We start from the raw sequence: 26,685 nt of genomic DNA, 5'->3' as shown, positions 1-26,685 counted from the left end.
GCTCTTCAGACAGAAGCACAGATTGAGACTTTCCTGAGGACATAGCTCAATCAATCATCACCTGGGTTTAAGCACCTAGTCCAACCACAAACAAAGCACTACTGGACAGGTGAAACAAATGGCAACACTGATTCAGACTGATCACATGAGTCTCAGTTGTTTCTGCTGTTCGGAAAAACACTGCTCTCCTGGCAGGCTGTGTGCCAGGTTGAGTATTGTCCTTACACAGGTGGCAAAGAATCATAAAGGCAGCATAACCATCACTCTGGGGCTGCTCCAGCTAAATCGAAAACAGGAGTAAGTTGTGTATCCACACAGTATCCTGGTTTAACTAGTACTGTTGGGTGATCCTGTATTATACAGCACCCGTATTAATAATAGAAAACCATAACCTAGCAAAACATTTCCTGCTGCAGTGATAGGCTGTAAGGAGGTCTCCTGGTTCTCCATGGGCTAGACATGGCCCCATGGTCCTTGATCAAAGCCCGTGTACAATGTATTTAAATGCTATTTGATCCAGGGGAGCCCTGTGACATATAGCACTCCTACAAACATCCTCTTATATTACTACCACAGATATCCATCTCACTGCACTGTCCAGGCAACAAAGTATGGATTTCATATCAAGTTTTGTGATAAAGTGTAATCCGACTCATGTCTCCTCTACTCCACTAGTAAAGCTATTTACTTAGACATCAGTTTAGCAAACATAAGTGTAGGCTAGGTTTAAGAATGAGTGCCATGCTGTCCTTCCTTACACATCTGGAAAAGGTGTCTTGGGTTTTTATCCTAATCTCTACATCACTGATTCTTAGAGCCTCCAAATATTTTGGAGCTATCCTTTCTTACACACTAATGCACAAAAAAGAGCACACCAAGTCCTCTGGAGCACTTCCCTCCAAAGCTGTGGCAGAGTTATGGACAACATACACAAGTTAGACAGATGTGACACAGACTGAAATACAAACTGCTGCTCTCTCCAGACCTATGAAACTTTATCTCTTATCTCCCTGTTTTTAAAGATAGGAAAAGTGCAGTTCAGGTGACAGTATCCCACAGACCCATTCCACTAGTAAAAGCACAGTCTGATCTCTGAGGAGAGGGAGCCCCTATTCTAGGAAGAAGTGTGTGATACCTCATAAGACAGGCATAATGGATGAAATATGACATGGTGCTTCACCAATTACCTTTATGCTAAAAGCCAAACACGATTGATAACCCTGAGAACTGCTTGCAAGATAGAGAACAGAGCTCTTCTCAACATCTGGCTAATATACCTGACTTGTACTCTTTTTTCAGGAAGATTCTGATAACCTTATAACAACATATGCTCTTTGCTGTGTTGGTTTTGGTTTCGGTTGTGGGGTTTGATTGCTTGTTTTAAACAAAGTGCTATTTATAAAGTAGTAAGTGATAACTTTACCATCTAATGAAATATTTACTTTTTCTACATCTTGCTTTCTTTTCATTTTAAAAATTTCTCTGCATATAAGTATGTGGCACATGAGCACAAAAGTCAGCTTGTAATGTATGTACTACCTAGAAGTTTTTTATCTTTGAATCTCTACAAAACTTAAGAATGATTTAGGAAATAAAAATACCTAAATAGATAAATGAGTTAGCATTCTAAATGTACATGTCAAGTGTCTCAACAGCCATTAAGTACAAACCTATAAACTTCATTTCCTCTCTACCGTATGGTAGTTTGAGTTAAACAAAGGGTCAAGACAGAGCTTGAACTCTTTTGCCTGTAGACAAAGCACCAAAAGAATGCATAAAGAGAATTTTCATCTGCTACAAATGATTTGAAGCTAATTTTATTACTGTTTTTTATCAGCGTTTTTCATTATTGGGAAAAAGTAATCAGTGTTGGAACGGGGCAGAGCTGATAAGCAAAGCATTTACCCATACTGCCCCATCCTTTTAGCAAGATCAGAAAACAAAACCGGAGGAAGAATTCAGAACTGTCAGTGTATTTCAGATTCAAGATCTGATGAGCAATTTCCCTTAAATTCCATGAGAGTTAAGATGTCCAAACCACACCCTCAGGTTTTAACTATGAATACAACTGCAAAGAGTGGCTGCCCTGTAAGAGGGGAATGCTGCAGTCATGGCATGGGCAGCACACACACAGCAGCAGCACATCCCCACATCACAATTATCCATTTACCCCTTCAGTGCAGAGCTGTTCTCTGCAGTCAGTGCTCTGTGAGCACCTGCAGATGAGAACTGAACACTTTCCCATGGGAGATCATTCAACAGATAATTCCTCTGTTACAAGATCTGCTTAATATTCACAACCTACATTTTCCCCTTAGATTTATCCATTCCACTTTATTCCCTGTCCTTCCTCAAGTGCACCTCTCTGAGTTATAAACCTCTAAATAATTTGTCTTCCTCCTCTGTGTTCCTGTAACAATGAGTAGTTTGCACTTTCTGAACTATAACACTACAAATTTCCGGTGCATAGTTTTAGCAATAAAGAATTAGGTATTCTAATAAATACAAGGATAAAATTAAGGAAAATTAACTACTAAGCTATAGATCAACGAGCAAGAGGTGAAACTGCCAAAGAGATGCTCTTATTAGATTATCAAACTCAAGGTTGATTTATGGCTTTCACTGTGCTTCGTTATCCATCACGTTTATAGTGTGTAGAAAGGGTTACATAGCACAAATTGCCTTGTTTTAATTAACAGTGAAGTTTCGGATAGCATGGCTACCCTGATCTGAGTCTAGGTTACTTTTTTTGTTTTCAAAATATGAAAGCAGAAAACATATTTTATTAATTTGGGAGAGCTGTAACAGAACCAAATACAATACACTTGTCAGCCTACAACTTTCTAACATGCCTATGATTTGCCCAGAAATGACAAGCTGTGGAGTAGCCCTGCTGAAAGGGCTCTGAGGATCTTGGTAAAGAGCAAGCTGCTTGAGCCAGCAGTGTACCTGTTCAGCTTGGAGAAGGGGAGACCTCAAGGCGATTGAACAGCTTTCTCCAGTACCTATACGGTCATCATCAAAAGAGAGAGCCAGGCATAAACTGAAACAAGAGAGGCTTTGTTCCCAGCCTCACAGGAGGACAGTCATACTTGGGAACAGATTATCCTGAGAGATTGCATGGTCTCCATCCTTGGAGGTTTCCAAAACCAGTCTGGATTAAGGCCCTGAGCAATATCATCTGGCCTCAGAACTGACTGCTTTGTGCAGGAGCCTGGCCAGGAGCTCTCCTCAGGTCCCTTCTAACCTGAACTGCCACACGAGCCCAGTCTGACGCAGGAACAACTTTGTCAGCTAGCACAAGAGAGACTTTCTGAATTGTACTCAACATGTCTGCCTCTCCCACCTCTGAAAGGGATGATGACCTGTAGTTCACACTAGCACAGTAGTCCCCTAAAACTTTCTTAATCCAGTGGTATAGCACAACTCAGCCAGTGACTCAATAATGTTGGCAGCCAGCTTACACTTGTGCTCCTGCTAGTGACAGCCAGGGTAGGAAACTGCAGAAATGTGCTGATGTTGACAGGCTGGGCTGTGGGGAAGCATAAATTAAACTGAAAGTGGAAATTGAAGATTACTAAATCCTGAACACGCTACAGAAGAATTCTTCATTTTGTCCAGGGCACCCAGCAACAAAGGTACAGATCATCTCAAAATTATAATTTTTTTTTTTTCACTGCAATGAATGGAGTAGTTTTAATAATATGTGGAAATAACTGTTCAACCTCAGACACATGATTCACTCCTCCCAAAGTAAGTGGTTTTGCAATTATAGCCCACAGTAGAGGCTTCTCTAAGGAATATAGAGAAAAACCAAAAACTGAGCATGCTTTTGCTAGCCATTGACTCATCACAGTTGTAATACCAGGATCAGATCTGGACTACAAACAGTATTTCATTCAGTCTTGTCGCTTCATTGCTACCTTTTTAAAATACTTCGGTGGATAAAAATATCTCTTCACTGTTTGTAAGGGATACCACATTCTTAGCACTATCACATTACCAAAAGTAAAAAAGATAAAGACAACATCTTTCAAATATTAAGAATAACTTTTAAAAATTATTATTTATCATTTTCTTTTCAGCACAATTTAAGTGTTATCATAACTGGAATGAAGTACAGTGCACTGCCAGGAATTTCAGAAAAGGCCCTTCCACCCCAGGAAAAGTTCAGTTGCATTCTACTTTAATGGCTTCTGGCAAGCTTGCACTATTGTTTTTGTACAAACAGAAGTAAGTTTGATACAAATAAAAAATGGAACTTTACGTGAATGAAGCAAACATCAAATTCCTTAATCTTCAAAAGAAACTGTATCCCTGAATAATTAACTATGATATATTTATAAAACTAGAATAATTGAAAACAGAATTCTAAGTTGATTCATGTGGACTGCGCTGAAATATTTATTATTGCAAGTCCAGAAGATCTGTCTGGGTTTTGTCACTGGAAATGTCTAAACTCAGTGTCCAGATGTTTATTTAAGTTGCTCCCACATAGTTCTAATGTCAATTACTAGGGGTTATCAGAGAGCATCACTGTGTATCTTCCTTGACTAATATTCTCATTTCTTTTGCATCTTTGATGTTTTCTTTCATTAAAATTCCTGGCTCACAGCCACAAAAATCTGCCGTGCAGGCAAAAAAACTGGTCTGCAGACATGACACATGAAGATGCCCAATGTCTGTGCAAGGATAATATTTATCATCAGCTATCATTTAAGCAGTACTATAATCAGTACAATGCCAACTTAAAGCAGTTCTGAGAAAGACATGTGAAACCAAGGAATAGGAACTTCTAATCAATATGAAAAAAACTGTGTCAGTAAAGAAAATATTATTACATACAAGAAAAGTTTTGTGAATCCGTGTGGCTTGGGTTGGGTTTTGTTTTTTTTCCCATAAGGAAAAAGCAGGGGGAAAGTCAATGACAAAGTAATTTCACACATAATTACAAATGGAATTGATGGATCTGTAACTCTGGAAACCAGAATTACATCAAGACTTTTATAGTAACCAGGAGACAACACAGACCACTCGTAACAGTGACTTAAACAGAAAGAGCTTATCACAGTCGCTGAAGGTTTCATACATTCAAATACAAATAATAGCCAGGTTATATATATATATATATATATAAACATGAGCTAGGTTATCTGTTACCCAAAATCAGGGGGTTCATTTTGTTGTAGGCAAATTCTGGAAGATTCATTTTCAAAGATTTGTAAGAAAACAGAAGAAAATAAACATTAATTCAATATAAGTGGAAGTAGAGCCATAAGATGGCTGAAGAAGAGTGCCAATGCTATTTCATGTTTTCAAGTTAGCACCCAGGTACTAACACCAGGTTCCTCTCTTGGTGAGGAATTTTAGTTCTCATTGATCTGTAAGAGACAGGCACCTTGCAACTTCAATGGAAAAGTGCCTAAATAACTTGGAAATGTAACGCTCATTGACTATGTAATTTACTCTCCCTACACTGTCAGTTTGGGAAGGTGTATCCATCTACCAGGCAAAGCCCTAATAGCTGAGCATTCAGCCTTGCAGAGAGTCATTCTCCCTAAGATCTCCTACAAATGGTGTCATTGCACCTCCAGATTCAGTTGTGATTCTGCAGGGCAAGCTTTGTCACAGTATTTGTGCCCAGTGCAGCACAGGTTGGGCAGTGTAGATGACAGCTTCAATTCAGAGATGGGTGCAGGAAATCTCGTGCTGTTACAGCCAGAGCTGCAGTACTCCCACCACTGTCTGACTACTCGCTGAGTAAATTTAATGTATATGTTACTGCAATCAAGTAACAAGTGAGAAAACATTTTTCAGGGAAAAAAAAAAAAAAGGAAAAAATACAGAAATGTTACAACTGAAATTTCTATTCACAAGTGTACAAAGAGTATCTCCTATCAAGTGCTCAGCTTCGGAGACTTGGCAAACCTTGGACTGCAACCACTTGCCACATTATATCACTGTCTTGATCTAATAAGCAAGTACATTAATACCAGCTGTGTGGAGAGAGGGAGGAAATAGGAATATGTTCATTAAGCATTATGGCTCCACTCATATCAGTCATGATTTCAGTGGAGATCTGCCAATTCATGCATGACACAATTATGGTCCCCAATATCAAACCTGAAAGAAAAGCAATGAGGGTGTCAATACAAATTCTTACAAATTTTCCTGTCAAGAAATCTCTTAAACTTACTGCTGGAGGACACATACACTCATGTTTAGGTGATTAGAAGTGAAACACTTAGCTCAATGATTCTAGCAAGTTGAAAATCAATTTGCTTCCCACACACATTTCACTGTGCTCATTTGTGTCTCCTCACATCCAGTAACTGGTTCACAGCTCTTATTCGCAAATTCCCTTGCACACAGATTAAACAAAACACAGAGCCAATATCCCAGTTCAACAGCACTTGCAAATAAATGTTCCTAGAGGAATCCAACTTTGACTTCAAGTCAGTATTACAGTGAAGCTTTCGTGCTTCACCAAATCAAGGGGCAATGTAGTAAAAGCTTAATAACCAAATGATCAGAACAGTTGCTTTAAACAAGAGATGACTAAATGCTTCTAAAGCTTTGCATACATAATAATAATTACAGCATGGATTTACAAAGGAGTCAAATGCAGTTGTGCATTCATATCCCATGAAAAGTGAGTGTGATTGTAAAATGTTTGGGCTGCAGTCAGCTAACGTTTGCCCACAACAGTGGCAGCAGTGACCTAGCACTGCAGAGAATGAGAATAAAACACAATCATTAGCTGACCGAAAAAGAAAAAAATACCACAACAAAATAAATGTTTTCACACAGCTGTGTTTTCTACTTCCCTTTCCCTCCCAGAACATGGGAGTTCACAACCTAAACCCAAACATTAGGAGACCAGGAAATCTCAATGGTCATCTCCACACATACCACCCTAAAAGCAGTGAATTTGCGAAAAAACCTGTAAACCACAAACTAAGGGAAAATACAAGGCCACAACATGCAACACCTATACCCTGAAAAATTTGCGCTTACAAAATAGTTTGGAGAAATTATGCTTCTTTCTTATACTGCTCTGAAAAAGAAGCAGGGCTGGGAGAGCTGAGAAAAGCTACCTTTTCCTACAGTAGAGTCCCCAGGGTAGGGCACACTTTCTTCCAACACAGGACTCTCTCAGCTTGTCCTCTTTATGCCTTTCATATTCATTTGTGGTAAAAGGCTGGTTGCAATCTCCCTGGCCCAAGGACGTTCCTTGCAGGCACTAATTTGCTGTAGGCAGAGAATGAGCCAGACACCACCCAAACTATGCCAGAAATGTTCTGAACTGGGTCCTACTACAGATAATTTTCACTGGCAAAACCCAGCATGGCACATGACTGAGGTTCCAGGCTCCTGGATCCAGAGAGCTGGCCCTGCAATGGAGCCGCGCAAAGAAACAAACCAGCAGCCACATCCACACCTCCAATTCGGGCTGCTCAGGACTGACCTCCGGGAGGCTGCTAAAGGCTGCCAGCTTGTGGTGTGTCTGCGAGTTCCACACAGAAACCCCGAAACTATTGCCTGGGGCTGCTCATGGACCATGACCAGCTTTTGCCGTGGCTTCCCACTCAGCTTTTGATTCATCAATCAGTAGCATCTGGGTATGGTTTTCCCCGACTCCTGATACTGCATCCCTGTGACAGATTCAGAAATTCCACAGCACAGAGCCACAGTTTACACATTCTCTCCATTTGCCAGTCCCATTTCCTCCACACAGGAGCTCACAGCTTACTGTCACTGACTTTTTTCTGATCACGTGGCCCTTAGTAGTCCACAAACCATCAGACAGAAAACTACTAACTCTGAAATACAGGAAAGGCTTCTGTGTCTTTTGTACTCTTAGTTATTCTTAAAGTCTGACAAAAATAATTGGAGTACAGCAGCATTTAGGCTTTTCTTCTTTCAAATAGTTCCTAAATACTTAGCATAAATTTTTAGGTGGCTAAATCCTCTAGATGATGTTATCACCATAGCTGGCAAACCAGATTGTATGTTCTCTCCCTCAGGAAAAGTTAAAGCTGCTGCACAGAAAATCTGTTACAGGGCTTTTCTTCTGTGCAGTTTGGGCATCAGGTACTTCCAGCAATGCAGAAATCAAGGGACTACAGCTGGTGCTGCACAGATCTCTGCCTCACATACTATAGCTCTCTGACTCACAGGACACATTTAAGCTCTGTCTCTGTGCCATCTCTCAGACCTACAAGATTGGCCAGCTTTAGGTCTCACAGGTCTTTTCTCACCATTTGCATTCCTAGTTTTCTTACCCAATATAGCCATTGTTTCCTAGCTCCATCTCCGTGTTTTCCTTGTGAAGCACTGAAGCAAAAGAGATCCAATTTTCCTCTAAATTTTACATGGTCAAAACAAAACATTATTCACACGAGCAACTTCAAAAATATATTACTCATTCTTTATTTTTACTGTGTTAACAGCCCATTCCAATATAACAGTCCATTCTCAGAACAGAGACCAAGCTCCTCAACTCTCAATATACATTTTGAAATGATCTGGAACTGGGGAACAGTGAAATACACAACAGCAACACCAACCTCAATCAGAAACTTTTCCAGTATGACTATACTATTTAATGATTAATCCTTTTATTATCTAACAAATTCTTTCGTGATCCTCTTGTACTCTAACCTTTCACAAACTCCTGGATTGCACATCCACCTTAACATAGGATTCTTTTTAAACCTGACTTTGCTCTCTTATCATCCACAGAATCCTAATTCAAAGTGCATACCTGTGCTCAGAAGCAACAGCCCCCACGAAAGGTTCTAGATTTCACAAACTTTTAAATAACTTAAAATTCATACCTTTAGCTTGGTTTTGTGTTCACACAAGACTCTCCTCCACAAGAACTCCCCAAAACAGCACTGAACAGCTGCTAATTGTTTAACAAACACATAATGCATTTCACCTGTTACCACAGTGATTTCCACCCCACCTTATCTCCTCTTAAAGGTGAAGTTTACCCATTTTAGGGATTATTTTGGCAAAGGCCCAACATGTTGAATGCTATCAAAATAAAGATCAAGGAAACTGCCTCTGCTTTACAAAGTTTAGAGAGCAAAAGTATGTGTTAATAGCACAAGGAAAGAGTTGGTTTAGTTAGCAAAAGTGTGTGGTCAGCAGAAGCCTAGGTAGAGGTAAATTTAAGTACTCTAGAAAACAAATCCCTAACTGTGAAGCTTTGTGTAAGCCTTTAGCACAGAAAAGCCAGCATGGAGAAAACACACACAGCATCTTACAGAAGTGTGACAGCAGAGTCAGTAAGGATAAGGGCAATGATCCTAACCAGGGGAAGAGATGCAAACAGCCTGGAAGTGGTAATTTATGTTTCATGAAACAGCAAAGGGAAAGGCAATACAATTCTGAGGCTGCTTGTCCTTGAGCAGCACAGACTGCAATAATGGGAGGGCTGGTGACAAGATGCAGCTGAACAAGCAGGTGGTAGCATGGAAAGCATTGATCTGAGAGATGAGCTGCATCCACAAGAGGAGATCACTCCTCTGGCCTGTGAGTCAGAGCCACACACTGAACAGAAATAGAATCAACTGAGATCAACTGGGTTGTCAGCATGGATGCTGAGGGATGAATGTGAATGGCTGAAAACAAGCCAAAGAATTGTGCTGACAAAGGCAAGTGATGGTGAGAAGCTGGGAGGATGAAGAAGGAGCATAGACAAGAGAGGAGGTAAAAAATCCCCAAGTATGAAAAGAAGGTGGAAAAGTGAGAAGGCCTGGAAATGACAAACATCTGCAGAGTCTGAAACCAAAACAGGAAATAAGGAAAGCCTCAGGAGAGCTGTCATGGCAAAGACACAAAGATGTTGAGGTCTCTGAGATATTCAAGGGACTGAGGCACGTAAGAGGTGCCAGGTGTACAGCTGGTATTTAGATGGAGCTCCAGAGAGCAAGATAAGATAGCAGTGGCAGGAGGATGCATGACACAGGGCAGGAGTTAGACACACACACACACACACACACAGAGCAATGTGTCATATGAAAGGGAATGGGGGTACAGGGAGGCAGAATATGGATTTGGTTTAGTGACAGCAAGTAAACCTAATACGGAAAAGGGAAGAGCTGATGAGAAGCCAATGAACAATGAGAACAAGAAGGCTGCAAGAGGAAAGGGTACAGGAAAGAGCAAGAGATGACCTAGTCAAAAAATATCACAATTAGCTTAGCAGCAGTTCCACCTGTCCAACTGCAGGGCCAGAGTATGGACTGTGCCACAGGGACTGCCCAGGAGAGCTTGTGGAGCATTTGGGAAAGAGTTACTGCCTGCTAGGAAGGTGCTACATGCACTCAAGAAGTGGCAGAGAGCTTCCTCCCCCATTTTCATCCCGTGCAGCTTTTTAAATGACTTGCAGCTGGAGAAGCCTTGGTTTCCAAAGACATCATTCCTGCAGGAACACGTACACAACCAGGGACAGCTGTGGCAACATCTTGCAAAACAGGTGTTGCCAGGCTATACAAGGAATCTCTGAGGTTTGTTTTTAAGAACTGAATTCAAACTAGGCTTGGAAAATCCTAGTCCACAGTGAAATATCATTGTGAGATACTTGCCAGGTGTGTTCCTTATCTTTCCAAATTCATACTATTATTCATGGTCTTGTAAGGAAGGTTGCTTTTTGTCTTCAAGTTAACAGCCAAAACTTAAAAATACACAGAACACTTTCTCCAAGAAAACCAGAGGGTGGATCTCTTAATTTACAGTACTGGACTATGAAAAAATAGTACTCCAAAGTATGAAAGCAGTGTACAAAAATAAGGAAAAACATAAAAATCTTTAATAAAAATAGTAAAGTCTTCAGATTAACTTGATCTCTCGATGTGCTTTGCCATAATAACCAAATCAAACAGCAGTCCCTTAAAGCCCAAATGGAATTTGAGTTACAAAATAACTTTAAATTCTTCCCTATTTACAACATAAGGGCAGCAAGTGTTATTTTAAGGTGCAGGCTCAGAAACAAGTTCTCATGTGGTAAGAAGCTACTTTACAGCCTAAAGATCAGGTATTTATTGTAAATTTCTGAGCAGGTATTTTCACCATATGGTAAAAGCAAGGTAATATTAAATAGGTAAAAGAAGTATCTCACATTTATACAAGACAAGAGCTTTCATACATGTGAACAGTTCACAGGCACCTCAGCTTACTTTATGGACACGTTTTGTGCCAAAGCCCTTTGCAATCGCATTACTGCACAGAAGAAACCTTCTCTTGTAGCTGACCCATCATAGCCTGTAAAAGTGTATTAAAGAGCTCACTTTATTAAAGCTGAGAACTGTGGGGCATTCCACAAGGACTGGCTGCCCCAAGTGCTCAAAGAACAGTCCCCAAATAAGACTGATAAATATATGTCACATGTATATTTATGATGTCTACACTGAACCCTTCCTGGAGCTGTCATGTGAAAATTTTAAGAAAAAACTGACTAGATCAAGCATTCTCAATATTCGGGTTTGGGTTTTAAGAAGTACTGCATAAAGATCAGTCACATGGCTCATCCTCAGATACCCTTTCATATATTCAGTCTTCTGCTGAAAAATAATCTTCATCTCTCACTTCTCTGTACTGCATTGAGGCCTCCCCCTCTGGTTCAAACCTGAGCATTTTTATATTCAGTCTCTCTGCAAGCTTCTGTGCTGCAAGCTTGGCTTGCATTTCCTATGTAAGGAAAAAAAGGACACAGGTTAAAAAAAGTGTTCATTTGTCATTTTCATGAATAAACTAATATACAAAAGTATAAACTGGACATCATACTACCAGTAATTCCAAAGCGGGCTTAATTAAAAGTTTTAGTAACTAGCAAAGAAATTTCAGGTTTCTTTTCACACTTACACATAATTATACTATTAATATTTGATTCTTTTTAGTAAGAGTTGAAATTCCCCCTGTAGCAGCCCCCACCCATGATACACTAATGTCAGTTTTAACAGAACACTTCTACAATAGTGTCTAATTTAAACATTAGCCTGACACTACCTGGAAAGTCAAAATCCATTACAAAAGATTTTGAAGAACCTCAGAACTTGGATTCTTCAGACACAGCAGAAATAAAGGCAAATGTAGATACTTGCATATTTTAACATAACAAATACTGCTAGGCCTTCATTTATGCAAGGGACAAAAACTCTTTAATGAAGAGTGAAGAAAGTGCAATAAGTTCAGCATATCAACACACACAGATTTTGTTTAATGTAGAACTAATACTTTCAGAGGCCAATAATACATTCTTTAATTATATCATTAAAAGAATCAAATACAAGACAAAGTGCCTTTCCTCAAAGTCTGCCCATCTCAATTCACCATCATGAAAAGATCCCTTTATGTTTTCTTTTTTAGGAGTGATCCTGATTATATAATTTTCAGACCAAACTGTAAATTCATACCTCATAAGCTTCTTTTTGCTGAATCTGAATTGCTATGGATTCCTCTATGGATAACAGCTTAGCGGGGGAGTGGTGAAGTGGTGGCAGTCGAGCTGCTGTGATGTCATCCAAATGTTTCTTATCTCTGAGTCGTCTTTCTTCTGGAGGAACTAGAGAGCCAAATCCCCCAGGTGATTGACTGGATGAGGAACCATGAGATGATCCACTCTGCTCTCCTGATAATCTGGGAGACATGAAACACCTAAGTTGTGACCCAAATTTGCATCACAAGGTTGAACAACTCCAGTTCCAAAACTTACTTTTAACACGTAAGAGTGGAAAATAAATCTGAAGTACTACAAAAACACAGACAAATAAAAAGTAAGCAGCACTCAGAAAAACTAGAACTATTTCTCTGCAGAGAGACAATATCACAAGCTCCTCCTGACAGTGAACCAAGCTGGTTTGCTGATTTATTAGCAAACTGAAGTAGCAACGCTTTGGGGGTCACACAAGGTACAAACTGCTACTGCTACCAGAACAATGTGAACTGTAATTTTCCTAAAAGTGTAGAAAAAGCAAAAGGCTGCCAGCTATTAAAGTTCTACATGTTTTAGAACTGATCCAAAATTTTTGCCAATTGTTTAGTAGTTTTGCACCTTAAGCTATGAAATTCTGTGAAGATTCATGACAATTGTTTTAATGGGTAGAATGAGACCACTGCTCAGTACTGCGATTCTGTGGCATTTAAAACTAAAGAGCCAACATATGAACCTCGTGTGTCATGAGACTTTAAATCTCTTTAATCATCACTAGAACATAAAGCCATCATGCTTGTTCTGTACCATTTCCAATTTTATGCACATCAAGTATCTCACAAAAGGTTTTTCTATTTCATAATACTTACACATTTGTTTTAAATTTGGGTTTTTTTATGACTGGATTCTTGGCTCTAGCCTCTAGAACTTCAATATAATGTGGTGTCTTGGGATGCTGGCTTCCAAATACATTGCATTTATGTTTTGTCACATCCTGCTCTTTTTCCAATATTTTTTCACTGTTTTCCCCATCTGCAATTGTAACTCTTTGAAAGGCATCAACCAAGGCATCTTTACTACTGTCCAAAGCAGCTGTATTTTCTGTGTCATCCTCAGTATTGCTCTGAGAGACCTGCTGATCATTGTTCAGATGACTGCTCGTGGCTGGCTTGGAGACAACTTCACAAAAACAATTCTGATCCTTTGTAACAGTCTTTACTTTATCATTCTTCCTCTGAGTCCTTTGATTTTCCGAAGCTGTATTTGTGGCATCTTCCTCAATACATTCTGCCTCCTGCCTTTCAGCAGAAACATCAGAAATATCTTTAATATTAGAGTTTTCATTAAAGACTGAGGAATCGGCACTGTTCACTGTGTCCTCATTTAGGACAACTTCCGGTTTGTTTGTACTAATCTCCTCCTGTTTTGCCTGAAACTCCAACCTGACAGCAGATAACAACTCAGCTGTCCTGGCAAGTTCTTCCTCTTGGAAAATGGCAAGCTTCAGCTTTTCAGCAAAATCAGAAATCTTCTTACCCTTATCTGGAAGCCTAGCAATGAATTTCCTGAAACAAACAAAAAACAAACAAAATTATTATAAACAATCTTATTTCAATCTGAGATACAGAAGTGTTTTATTAGAATAGCTAATGGGGCCACTTTCACATTGTAACATCAGCTTCTTATTTACATACTAAACTTCTGAAACACAGCAAGATGCAAAGCACTTGCAGCACAGCAGTAACTATGTGTTGTCAGTGAAATATACGAGTCATGAAATGGTTTGGGTGGGAAGGGACCTTAGAGATCATCTCGTTCCACTCCCTGCCACGGGCAGGGACACCTTCCACCAGACCAGGTTGCTCAGAGCCCATCCAACCCTGAACACTTCCAGGGAGGGGCAGCCACAGCTTCTGATCCAGTGCCTCACCACCCTCACAGGGAAAAATTTCTTCCTTCTGTATCTAATCTAAACCTACCCTCTTTCAATTTGAACCCAATCCCTCCTTGTCCGCCACTACATGCTCTTGTAAATAGTTTTGCCCCATCTTTCCTGTAAGTTCCCCTCAAGTTCTGGAAGGCCGCAATTAGGTTACCCCAAAGCCTTCTCTTTTCCAGGCTGAACAATCCCAGTTCTCTCAGCCCTTCCTCACAGGACAGGTGTCCATCCCTGTGCCCACAGACTGCAGAGCCACACGGCTGCTGAGCGCTGCCCCGCATCCCCGCTGGAGCTCCGGGGGTACCCGCGGCCTCGCCGGCCCCCGCAGGCGCTGAACGACAGCAAGCGATTCGTCCTCTGCCGCCTGCGCGGGGACGGGCGAAGCCGGCGGTAAGCCCGGCCCGCTCCTCGGCGCCCGCGCTCCGGCAGCCCTCACCGGTCAGCCAGCAGCCGCTCCTGCCGCCTCAGCATCTCGCGGAGCTCGGGCAGCGCCCGCCCGCGCAGCCCCGGAGCCGCCGCCATGGGCACCCGGCAGCGCCCCGCGGGCCGCCATCTTGCCGGAAGCGACGGCACGGCGGCAGGGCCGGACTTGCTCGGAACGCGAACGCCGAAAAGGATCCTCCAGCCCGTCCGCCGAGCGGCGGCGGCAGAGCCCTGAGGGGCGGCCGGCGCGCGGGAGCGGGGGCCACTCAGCCCCGCGCTGGGCACTCGCCCTGATCGTACGAGAATTGCAACAACAGCTGGGAAAGCTGCGTTTTGTGTTCTGTATGGCACGTGTGACACGTACGGAGCAGCAGCTGAAAGGCTGTGCGTTTGGGACCAATTTGACACCTTTTAGCAACTTTTTGGGGCAGCACCTCAGCAGACTCTGACTGTTCCCCCTCCCCAGACACCAATTTGGTATTCTATCAAAGTTTTTCGACATCTTTTGTCTGTGGAAATTATTAAGCAAAGTCTAAACCCAATTTTTTTTCTCAAAATTCTGGAAATTTCTGCTATCATTTTTGGTCAATGCACAACTCTAAAATACAGGGGGTTCATCTTTCCTTGCCTATGTTATGCTACATTTACTGTATTTTATTTTAAAATTTAGGTACTTTATCTTGTGAAATACGAATCTTTCAGTGGATATGCTCCAGCCACATTTTTAAGTGGATCATTAGCAAAACTTTACTGCAGGGTCACACTTGCCTGACGCGCTGCCCGTTCGTGTCACTGCAGGCAGGTCCGGCTGCATGAGGCTCCACAAAGGCCACAGCATCCCAGGAACAATTCAGAACTGCGGACTGTGGCATAGCACTGGCTCCAGACCACCTGAACTGGCACGCGCACCCTCAGTGAGCCTCTCCGTGTAGCAGCCGTGGGGTCATTACTGAATGGTGGTTGCCCGGTGGTAGCTGGCAGCTTTTTAAAGTTGATGTCAGTGGAGGTTTCTCGATCTGAGCAGTAGTGAGAGGCACATTTCTCAGGGACTGTTGAAGCCGTTGTTTTATGAGCAGGACGAAGGCAGGGCCAAGCCGGAGGGACTGGCGAAGGAAATGCTCTGAAATGTCCACTGCCCCTTTGCTTGCACAGCTGGATGACCGAAGGAAAGGGTGCGGGCCAGGGGAAATGAGATCAATCAAGTAGGCAGCTACCCATGGAAAAAATACCACAGTCAGGGTGAGAAAAGGGATTTCCTCTTCCCTGAACTTCTAGGCAAAACTCCCCAAGAGATTTTCCACAGATGATCCAGGTAGTGCATAACAGACAGGGAAATGATCTCCAACTTTTCTTTTGAAAATATTCACATACTTTGAGTTGTAAATGGCTCCTGTGTCCTTCTTTTCTTGTGCTCCTTCCATGTTGTGCTTAAGGTAGGGCTGGAAGGGCTCTGGTCTCTCAAGCACTTTTCTTTTACACATGCAAATAGCCCCAGGTGCTGAACAGGAATGAAATAAAATGTAAGTGGGATGAAACTCCCAGCATGTACATCTCCATTCTGTGGAGCAGGGATTTCCTGTGCAGAATTACTGATTTAATGCAGGGAGAACTTACTTCTCATCTTTCCATATGTAAAACTTTTCAGATGTCAAATATTTAAAGCTATCTGAAAAGCATCAATATCCAGCTCCCAAAATCCCATGTTGTAGGTTCAGCACCAAGCACTGCTGATCTCAACAAGATTGTATCAGGGCTTGTTGACAATCTGAACTGAATACACATATATAGGGAAGCATGATTTGAGTAAAAAACTTGACATTCTTCCTCTGAGCATTGCAAACCTGTAACACTGTGATTGTCATGTTTGCATGACCTCTTCTTTAGTTGACATGTAGATTGCTTTATTGTTATAGTCTTAAAAATTAATCTCTATTATCAGTAAGTGGATATAAACTGTAAATAAAGATGGGCCACAGCCATCCCAGTCTCATCCCGCTGAAGCCTGGAGAACATCATCCCAGATGGATTCAGATGTTATCTGGAGGATCTGAAGCTGTTTGGGATTTTTGTAAGAGCTGTGCTGCCCAGTTCTTGTTTATCCTGTGCAACTCAATAGGTTTTTTTTTTCATGAAAGAGTTCATCTACTTTTGTTACTTGGCTTTGAGAAGGTCTTTAGCAAGGGAGTGCCTTCCTGTTCTCAAGAGCCCGTCTGCCAAAGGAAACACCGACGAGAACATCGAGGCTCCGCAGGAGCCGCCTTCCATTCCCACATGTTTTGAACAAACAAGGTTGTGAACAGTATGAGCTTGCAATGTTTTAAGGTAGGTTTATTTCTAAATGACTGTTGACACAACAGAACAACAAGTTTAAATACAGTATTTATTGCAGTTTATCCTTTTCATGTCCTACATACCAGATGTATTAAAAGCATACAATGTAATACATTATTTATACGGCATATATGAAAAGTGTATCCCAAAATACTTTCCAGAGTATCTGGAATAAATCACAAAAAATACTTGTCATGGTACAAATGTAGTCATACAATTGACTTACATTTAGTACTTTCTGGGACCTTTCTATATGGCTTTTATTGCTGTTTACAGAAATTTTACTAGTTTCTAATGTTATAGTACTAATTACTCAGTCTCAAATTGAGAAAATTTATACAGAAGTGTTACAGTCTTTTCATTCAGATTTTTTATTATCTGTGCTAATTTACATTACTGCTCATTTGACTGGAAAGCTCTACATTTTCATGTAACACAATTACATACATACAGTTCTTTTCCTATTCTTCACAGTTACCAAATTTAGAGCAGTAGTCCAATCAAATGATGGTCATCCAGCTCACTGCATGTCAAAATTCGCTTAAAATACAGCTTAGACTTCAGTCCTTACTTGGTTTTTTAAAAAATACCATATTTCATTAAACAGTCAAGACAGAATTTACACAAAAAACCTTTACAGTAAAAACTTAAGGCCTTGCTGCATTCCTGGTAAAGGCTTGAGCAGATTATCAAAATGTTGCAAGTCTCAGAGTTAAAACAGCTTGCAGCATTTTCAGGAGATCCTCAGGAGCATATTAAAAGTAGAGAGAACTTCCTTTGAGTCTGTGTCAAAACAACATTTTGATACTTATCCTGCCCTCTCCTACCATTCATTGAGCACCTCACAGTCATCAGGGTCTGTTTTCTGAATTCTGGCCAAAATCAGAGGGATGAGGGATTTTCATTTATTTAATCTTGCCAGTCAATGTCTTTTACAACAACATGCATTTCCTTTTATCTAAAAATACCACCTTCATCCATTTATCTTAAGTTTAAAGGTAATTTTCACAAACCATGGCGCAGAATTCAAGTCCTGAATTACAGAGGGACTATTTGGGCACAAAAATGCTAGAAGACATTTTGTAAGACCTAAAGCTGTATCCCTAATGGACATTAATATACCTGTGGGGATTAGTTTTTAGTGTCTTTCTCTTCCAAAACAGATACTGTCTGTTTAATATTTGCTGTTATCAGCCACTAGATGGAGATAAGATTTCACAGGTACAAAGCTTATCCCTGAAATCAGAGTTGAGTCGTTACTCATCTTCTTGTGGGTTCAATATGAGGTAAATATTATTATTTTAAATACAACTTTAGTTAAGTGTACTTGATTTGAATAGACAGGACTGAATTGCATTAGGCTGGAGATAAAAGCCCCCTCTGTGAACCTCCTGGGATTGACACTGCATGCAAGAACAATACTGATCATACAAAACCTAAGTTGTTAGTTTTCTGTTGCAGTTAATTAATACAAAAAGGTCCTTCGTCCATGTTAACAGAATTACGATAAAATATTCCTAATTAATTTTAAGTTCACTAAGAGTGGAAGATCAAAACAAGATGTAAATAATACCGTGTATGTATATTTAAATTAGATCAGTACTAGATACAGTCAATCCTGCTGCTACTTTGAAGCCAAATATAAGATTTTAAGTGCTTTGGACAAAAAAATAGTACTCAAGCCCCAAAATCCTGATTCAGGATTGCTATTGCTGTTGGAATTTCAAGGACTGCTGCAGGTTGCAGTAGGCAAAATTTTGTTTAATGAAAACTCCTTCCTCAAATGGAAAAGTAAATAAATAAAGTGTCAGGGATGTTCCCACACAGTTACTACTGAATGTATCACCCATGGTCGCTCTATCCCACAACTGAGAAAGTGCAAACCAGGGCCTCAGTCCAACAAAGCAAATTCCATTATAATCTGCTCTGTGCCTTACTATTTTGAGCAGCAAACACTATATTCATCTGCATGTGTTGAGGGAATTGTTTCAAACAGCCCGCTTCATCTCTCCCTCCCAACCGAACAGTGCTGGGTACAGGAGAGCTGCTCCCAGGTGAAGAAAGCCCTCAACTGTACCAGGTCTCTGTGACAGGTGTGATCCACCCCAGTCTGAACAGATTCAGAGCTTCCACACTAATTCCCTCTGCCAGCACAGCTTCAGATACTGCTTCCAGTAGTAGTGACAACAGAATATATTAGAGCTTTGGTACACAACCAAATTACAACACAATTGAAGAAAAAAACCAACTGTACAGCTATACAAGTCCTTCTTACAGGCATTTGAAATGACTATTGCATTAGACAGCTTCTAAAGAAGCAGTATTGCCTGACTGCTGCTTCACTCAGCCTGCTGCTTCCCTATTCCCTCACAGGTAACATCAGTAGTAACTTCAGGTATGAAGTTACTAAAGAGCTGCTTTCAGGATAAATTTAGCAAGACTCCATGCTGCTGTTCTTCTCTATGAATGGATAAAAATTTATCTAACTAAGCTGCGAAGGCGCAAGATACCTGCTCCTATTTAGAAAGCTCGATGAGTTGAATGCTCAGGATGTACTGGGTTTTGTGCTAAATTCCAGCACTCTCTTGAACGGGGTGTATGTCCTCACCGGCCTTGGACTTTCAGGGGATCTGTTCTCAGTGCTTATGCTGTTCAGGAGACAAGAGAAATCTTACAGAGTTAAGGTTAGAGTATCACACAGCTGCGCTCACAATGCCATGGCAATGAACTTGTGCCCTTGTGTTGATAGTGTCAGGCTAAAATTAAACTAGTCAGTGTATTTGGTATGTTCCATATTTCTTTTCTATAATGCCACAAAGAATATTTGATAAAAACCGTGGCAGATACTGTCACATTTACAGGCTGGCATTTGCTGGAGCTCATAGTAGAATGTCCAGCAATAAAGTTATTAGGACTAAGGATCCTGCAACAAAAAAAGATAGCAATATTGCATTTAAGAACACAATTAATCATTAAGACTAATTCTATGAAATCTAAACTGCACAGAAGTGCATTCCTGCACAGAGATAAATCTCAAAAATAGGAAAATATCAGATAAGTAGGGGCTGTGCTTACATACAGAGGGGCCCGAGAGAGAGCAACAAAGGTAAGTTTCTATTGACAATCTGAGTGAAAAACTGTATTTAAGGTTTCAAAACACATGCCATTAAAATATGCTCTAGGCTGAACTCCGAAATGAGTGTATTTTTAAATTATGAAGGAAATTTTAGTTTGCTTACTGCTTTCATATACTAATTTACATTCCTCAAACTAAATGATTCAGTTTGCAGGGCAGTTACAATGAACAAGTTTACTTGTTGGTAATAAAAGTAATGTGAAGTGGTCCTCGTTATCTTATTGGTTTCTTCCTGTTTAGCCCTTCCCTGTGGTGACTTGTGGCGAAGACTGAAATGCCAGTGCAGAGTCCTGCTCCCAGCGCTCAGTGCCCTGCTGCAGGCTCAGGGCAGAGAGAGCTGAGGAGAAGGGGAGGCACCACACCCGGTCTTTAGAAACCAGGCTCCAGAGCCACTGGCCCCACAGAGCAGCAATAGCGTTCCTGTGCAGATGTCGCGTTGTCACGGCACTGTTTACCTGGCAATCCTCCACCTTGGGCCAGGAGATCTCCAGGACTTACTGCAGCCCTCCACTGTTGGTGTTACCTGCTCTCCCCGTGGTCCTGGTCACACCTCCGGGCACACAGGGTAGACTGTGCCTGGAGCCAGCGCTGAGCAGCCTCGGGCAGAGCTGTGCAGTGTCTGTGGCTGAGCTGCCAGCAGCCACTCTGCACCAATACTTCTCATACCTCACGGTCCCCTCTCTGAATTCAGCTTTACTGTTGACTTAAATCACATTATTGGCAATAACTACTCCCCAAGGGTTTGCAGTATGTTTGCATCTTTAAGAAAACAATAAATCCTAAACCATAGATCACTGAAGTAAACTGCACCTAGGAGTGAAGTGCCCTTTTAAACTCCACAATCCACTCAAATAGTTTATTAGCAAAACGGTTTACTAATACAGCACTGATAAGGGACATTATGAGGAATTTTCCTACAAACAAGCAGAAAAATAAATACCTGTATGGAAGATCACATTCTACGGCAGTATCTCTGGTTTCTATATTGGTCTTTCGTTGGTTTTCCATTAAGTAGTCCAGTTTATCTTGTAATTCTTTATTCTGGGAATCAGTAATTTTCATCAAAAGTTTATTTAATTTATGTTAATTAAACAAGGAAATAAAATTGCACATTGCACTCTCCCCACAAGAAATAGTGTATAAGTATTTATTGAGAAAATAAAGGAATCCTTAATTCTGGAAAGAATATAAATTAAACCAACAGTTTTATTCAGAAGCTTCTGGTTTAAGTCATTATAAAACCATTTTAAAATTGTAAGTTAAGAAACTTAGCATGAATATTGAGACTTTATTACATACATTCCTGACTGTATGACTGGTGTCGTAAGTTTAATTTCCATTTGAGAACAGCAAATACATATAGTAATTATACATCCAGGTAACACTGGATGACATTTGTTCAAACTTAATTTGGTTTCATAAAATAATCACAATAATGCAAACTTAAAAGGTAATGCCTTACCTCACATTCTAAGAAAGAGATTTTTTCTAAAAGCTGTATTATAAATAATTCCTTTTCTTTTACTTTCTTCCTTAGCATTTCAATCTATGAAGAAAAACAAAGACATTTAGTCTGATGGGGATGGGAAAAGGAAGAAAAGAATCTAGGTATCACAGGAAGAAAACATGTTTAATATTATTGTTCAGCAGTAACTGAATACCTGTAAGTATTCACAAACTGCTTTAATCACTGGATTAGCTACCAAATTTAGTGGACTTTTACTAAAGAGAATTCATTCTGTAGAACAGCTAAACTGAAATCAAGGAACACTCAGAATACATTCATTTTTTTATGGCAGTCATTGCAAGAATGACCATTTCTGAATACTTGGGGCAAATTTTCCATGTATTCTCGTCAGTCACTTTTAAACACTGTAGCTTAAAATCAATGCTGTGAAAAAACACTAACGTCCCTTTCAAAACCACCAGTGTAAAATTTTTCAGCATATCTGGAAACAGGGATTAATAGAAATATTCCCATCTTGCTAAAAGAGAAAGATAAAATCCTCAAGGCACAATAATGAAAACAACAGCAGTACTACCACCCTCCCAAAAATTTACTGCTAGAAAATTATAAAATATTTTAAAAAAACATACAGAACTATGAAAGAAATTAAGCAAAACAAATACATATATTGAACTGAAAAATGAAAAGTTATAACACCAACTGAACTTTAATTTAGCCTCCATGACCTTCAGGTATCACATCCCACTGACACAATGATCAGCTGTTACTTGGAAAAGCTAAAACATAAATGCCATACAGTGTTTGCAGAATACAGGAGTGCTATCATCATCCATCTTTCTCAAAATCCGGTATTTCCTTTTTTTCTCTTTTAAAGTCCATGTAAAAACCACCCATGTCATCTAAAGCTATTATCATTTCAGTTTTCAACTCACAGAAACACAAAGCTTGTAGCATTTTCAGAAAATCTTAGAACATACCTTGATCTTTATATTTAATTACTACTTTGTTTAATAGTATGCCTGAATGAAGTCAGCTATGTCTTCACTGGTTCAATAGCTTCAATCCTGCCAATAAACTCCACTTTAAAAAGATAAACTGTTCTCTTAGGACTTTCAAGTGGATCTTTTCTATTAATATTCTGTTCTCCTACTGTGCATATAAGGAAATAATACTAACATCAATAATCAGTGCCAAAGAAGCCCAAAGCCAAGCACCGCTGTGTGATCACACTGACGCACAGCCATTCTTGCTTGTTTTTGAGAGTAATCAACTCCATCAGCTACCTAGGCTGGTTTTTACATCAAACACAAAATATTTCTGTTTCCAAATAAGTGATCAAATTATCTGTCATCCAAAAGCAGTACCAAACTCTTGTGCTTCACAGGCATGTACCTTAACTTATATTCATTCTGTGATAGAAAGATCCTAAGACATGAAATACACTGACAGTAACCATTACGTTCACCAGTATCATGTACAAATAGATTTTGTGTAAGTTAAAATTAAAGTTCCATTTATTCTTCACATTGGCTACAGAAAGACAAACTCCCTAAGGATGTTTTTGAGTTACTTTAATTAGAATAGTCTGAAGGCAAAGATGAGCATGGACACCTTAAAATCTAACGGAGAATACAAAAAGGAAGATTTTGACAAACAGCTTCCTCCCCTTCCCAAACACAGAACTGAACTCCAAAAAGACATTTTGTAGTTTGGTGAGGATGCTCTAGGGAGCAGCAGACTGAAGCATACACAACAGTACCGCCAGCCTCTCTGTAACAGAGTACCAGTCAGAACCCATTAAAACCATACCCTTGCCCCAGAATCACACCAGATTTTTAAATATGCCTTCTTTTCTGCAGAGAATATGGTCCTACACAATCCCATGCTCAGTGTCTCAGTCTAGCAGTCAAACAGAATGGTGTGGTTAGACCATGCCGGTTACAGAATGATCAGGCTGTGAATTGTGTAACTTACATAAACTTACATAAAACCTTTTGGTGGATCTTTAAACATTTGGAACTCAGACACAGCCACACACCCCAAATACATTTCAGGAGAAATAAATGCAACAGTGGCTAAAATTAGAGGCTGTTTCAGCACCAGGAAAAATGTCCAGCAGTCCTGCTCCCTGGATGCAACAGAGCACCCTGTGAGGCCACTGCAGAAGGAAAGCAGGATGAGAATGGAGCAGGAATGCTGCATCCCCAGACACATGGCCAAACAGCTGCCTCAGCAGTTACTGCAGTCCAAGGGCTGAAACAAGTGGCCTGACACAGATGACACATCCCAGCAGAGTAACTTACTATAAAAATAAGTTTATTTACTGAATAAGGACTTGGGTACACATCATCTTATGCCATTAGCCCCAGGAATGAAAAACCTGATTTGATTAATCCTTGACAGGGTATGTCACAGGAAACCAGGAAAAACAGGAATAACTCTATGAGATTATATTAATATATTACTATATTAAATTTTAAAAACCCCAAAACCCACAAATCCAAGTCTTGAGAATTTCTTTGTTTCTAGAAGCTTCATAAAGCAAGAGAACAACTAGCAGGTGACAGAGCAATAGACTTTAACTCTGGGTTGAATACAATGTAAAGAGGAAGAGAGGAGAAGCAAGATGGGTCAAACACAATACTGAACTCCGGGCCTGAGTGGTGGCCAGAATAGACTGGTCAGAATGGTCAGAAACAAATCACTGCAAACCAAAGACTCTCAAATTCCATGGACTGACTCTTGTATCCAAGTAATTTCTGGACTGACTCCAGGATAAAATTATCATCAAGATGTTCCTATGTTTTCTTTGGTCGATGCCCACGGCCTATAATCCACCTCATCCTTGCTGTCTGCAGACTTCAGCATTTCAGCTCACTGAACTCAGCAACTTGCTCCCAAACCTGGCTTTTGCACGACTACCCTCTCAGATTTCTTCATAATTTTCTACAAGCACTATTCAGGTACATCCTTCAGGTTCACTCTTCCAACCTTCTCTAGAAATGTCCAGACAGACTTCCCCTAGCACTTAATTCTTGACCTGACTTACATTGTTAAGACTCCACATTTCTACCTGTACTTCTATAACCTTCATGTCTACATTAAGCACTCAAACAAAACTGGCAACATACTTTGAAATATCAGTTACATTAATTAATTTCAAAACAGTTGTACTAACAGTAGTAATGTCACTTTAGCAACCCTGGGCCACAGTCACCCTTTTTCTTACCACTTCCTTCTCTCTTACCTCCCCCAACCCACTGTATCCATTGTTCCTGCTTTCCCTTCTCCTGTTGGGAGATATCTGTCTATTCCAAAACTGTGAAGAGAAAAGCTACAAGGCCCAAGCTACAGTTTGTAATTTATCTGGTGTGCCAGCAACTGAGGGGCATCACGTGCTCTCAGCCCTTTAGCCACCCCACCTCAATCCCCAGCATTGCCCTGTCGGGCAGAGAAAGGGCAACTGATCTCTCCCCATCCTGGCACAATCCATGAAGTTCCCTGCCAATGGTGCTGGATGTACAGCTTGCATTTCACGTACCCACTGCAATTTCTAATGATCTGAATCAGTCCAACATGGAATGTGAATCATCCTGAATTTATCCATTGACTCAGGATTAATATGGTCATGCACTTCTTTTTAAGCTCTCTCATCCTTTTTTCCACCCTACTACTGTTACCACCCCTATGCTTTTGCCTCCTTCTGAAACTTTGAGGTCATTTCTCAAACTGCTTCAATCTTCCCACTGTCACTTTATCTTGCTGCATCTCCCAAAACATTCAATTCTTCTTGTCCATCCCATCAATGAAGATCTCTTTCTTTCTCACTGCTGCACCTTATATAGAGTCTCCAAATACCAAACAATTGTCACAGTGCTTGAATGGGCTGTGTAAATACTTTCTAGGAGGAGCTGCACTTCTGACTTTCTCCTGCACCATCAAGCAACTAAACTTTGCTTCACTAAGATGGAAAGTGAGATATAAGAGTCAACAGCATTAAACTGATCTTGTGGACAGAATACCTAAGAAGAACAGTTCAGGAAGAGAATTGGAGAATTCAAGACCTAAAAGGAAGAGTCTCTAAAGAAATGCTGGATATGTGAGTAGCGGTATTAGAATGAAAAGTCAACAGAATTACTAAGCTACTAAAGCAGAAGGAAAAAGCATCTTGAGAAAAAACTAAAATTGTGTTTAAATGTAGAGCCTTTATAAAGAAAGCCTGAAATAGGAAACTTTATTTTATTCTGTGTAACTCAGACACAGATTTGGAGGCATTAAACTACACAGTGATCTCCTGGATTGGAACAGACCCAGCTATTAGGTAAACACAGTCAACATTTACCACTTGATAGTATTATCCATTAGTTTAAAATATTTATCAGGACGTAGTTTTAATATATGTAAGTATCATATTACTCAAGTATGCTTATATTTTCCTTATTCATCTACCATTAATGGATTGGGCATCAGTAACACCAATACAGAGACATGAACAAATTGGTCATAAATATGACTACACAGGACAAACACATGCTACACAGCATGCACAAAACAAGACAGATGACACATTGTAACATCAGCCTGAACTCTCAGAGGTAATTGCTGTACAAGGAAAACAGGATTTTCCCCAGTCCAGTATTTCACTGGACCTTAACTGGTATTTATGAGAGGCTAGACAAGTGTTGAAATTTTTTCAGGGAGAATAATACAGTAAATAGGAATGAGCACCTTTGCCTTTTAATCCTCCTTAAATCATGTGAGCAACTTATCAATACTTTTTGTATTTTAAAATTCACATTGCACTTACAGAAAAAGTAACAACTGATTGATTTAGGTTAATGCACCAACATAGAGACCTTCTTAAATGAATGAGCTCTATGAACGCATTATGCCAGTGGTTGATGTCCACATATGGCTAAAGCAGGGGCTGGCATATCCTAATGAGT

At 40.2% G+C, this 26,685-nt stretch overlaps 1 protein-coding gene across 4 annotated transcripts in view; it reads right to left on the bottom strand.

Annotated features, from left to right (window-relative positions):
- Positions 1-8,409: 8,409 nt before the first annotated feature.
- Positions 8,410-26,685, bottom strand: part of LOC116450666 (myocardial zonula adherens protein-like) — a 55,047-nt gene continuing 36,771 nt past the window's right edge. For 3 of the 4 annotated variants that reach the window (XM_032123374.1, XM_032123376.1, XM_032123375.1), the window contains exons 11-13: positions 21,734-21,817; positions 21,212-21,312; positions 17,165-19,783 (exon numbers count right to left, since the gene is read on the bottom strand). In XM_032123374.1, the coding sequence (XP_031979265.1) occupies positions 19,681-19,783; positions 21,212-21,312; positions 21,734-21,817 (288 nt within the window). In that variant the 3' untranslated portion in view covers positions 17,165-19,680. Of the gene's footprint in view, positions 11,701-12,425; positions 12,649-13,311; positions 14,008-17,164; positions 19,784-21,211; positions 21,313-21,733; positions 21,818-26,685 lie in introns of those variants that run through there. The other variant, XM_032123377.1, reaches the window with a different exon arrangement.

The sequence above is a fragment of the Corvus moneduloides genome, chromosome 13 (assembly GCF_009650955.1).
Source record: "Corvus moneduloides isolate bCorMon1 chromosome 13, bCorMon1.pri, whole genome shotgun sequence".
NCBI classification, from domain to species: domain Eukaryota; kingdom Metazoa; phylum Chordata; class Aves; order Passeriformes; family Corvidae; genus Corvus; species Corvus moneduloides.
Note: the sequence above shows the minus strand (reverse complement) of the source record. Positions and strands in the feature narration are given on the sequence as shown.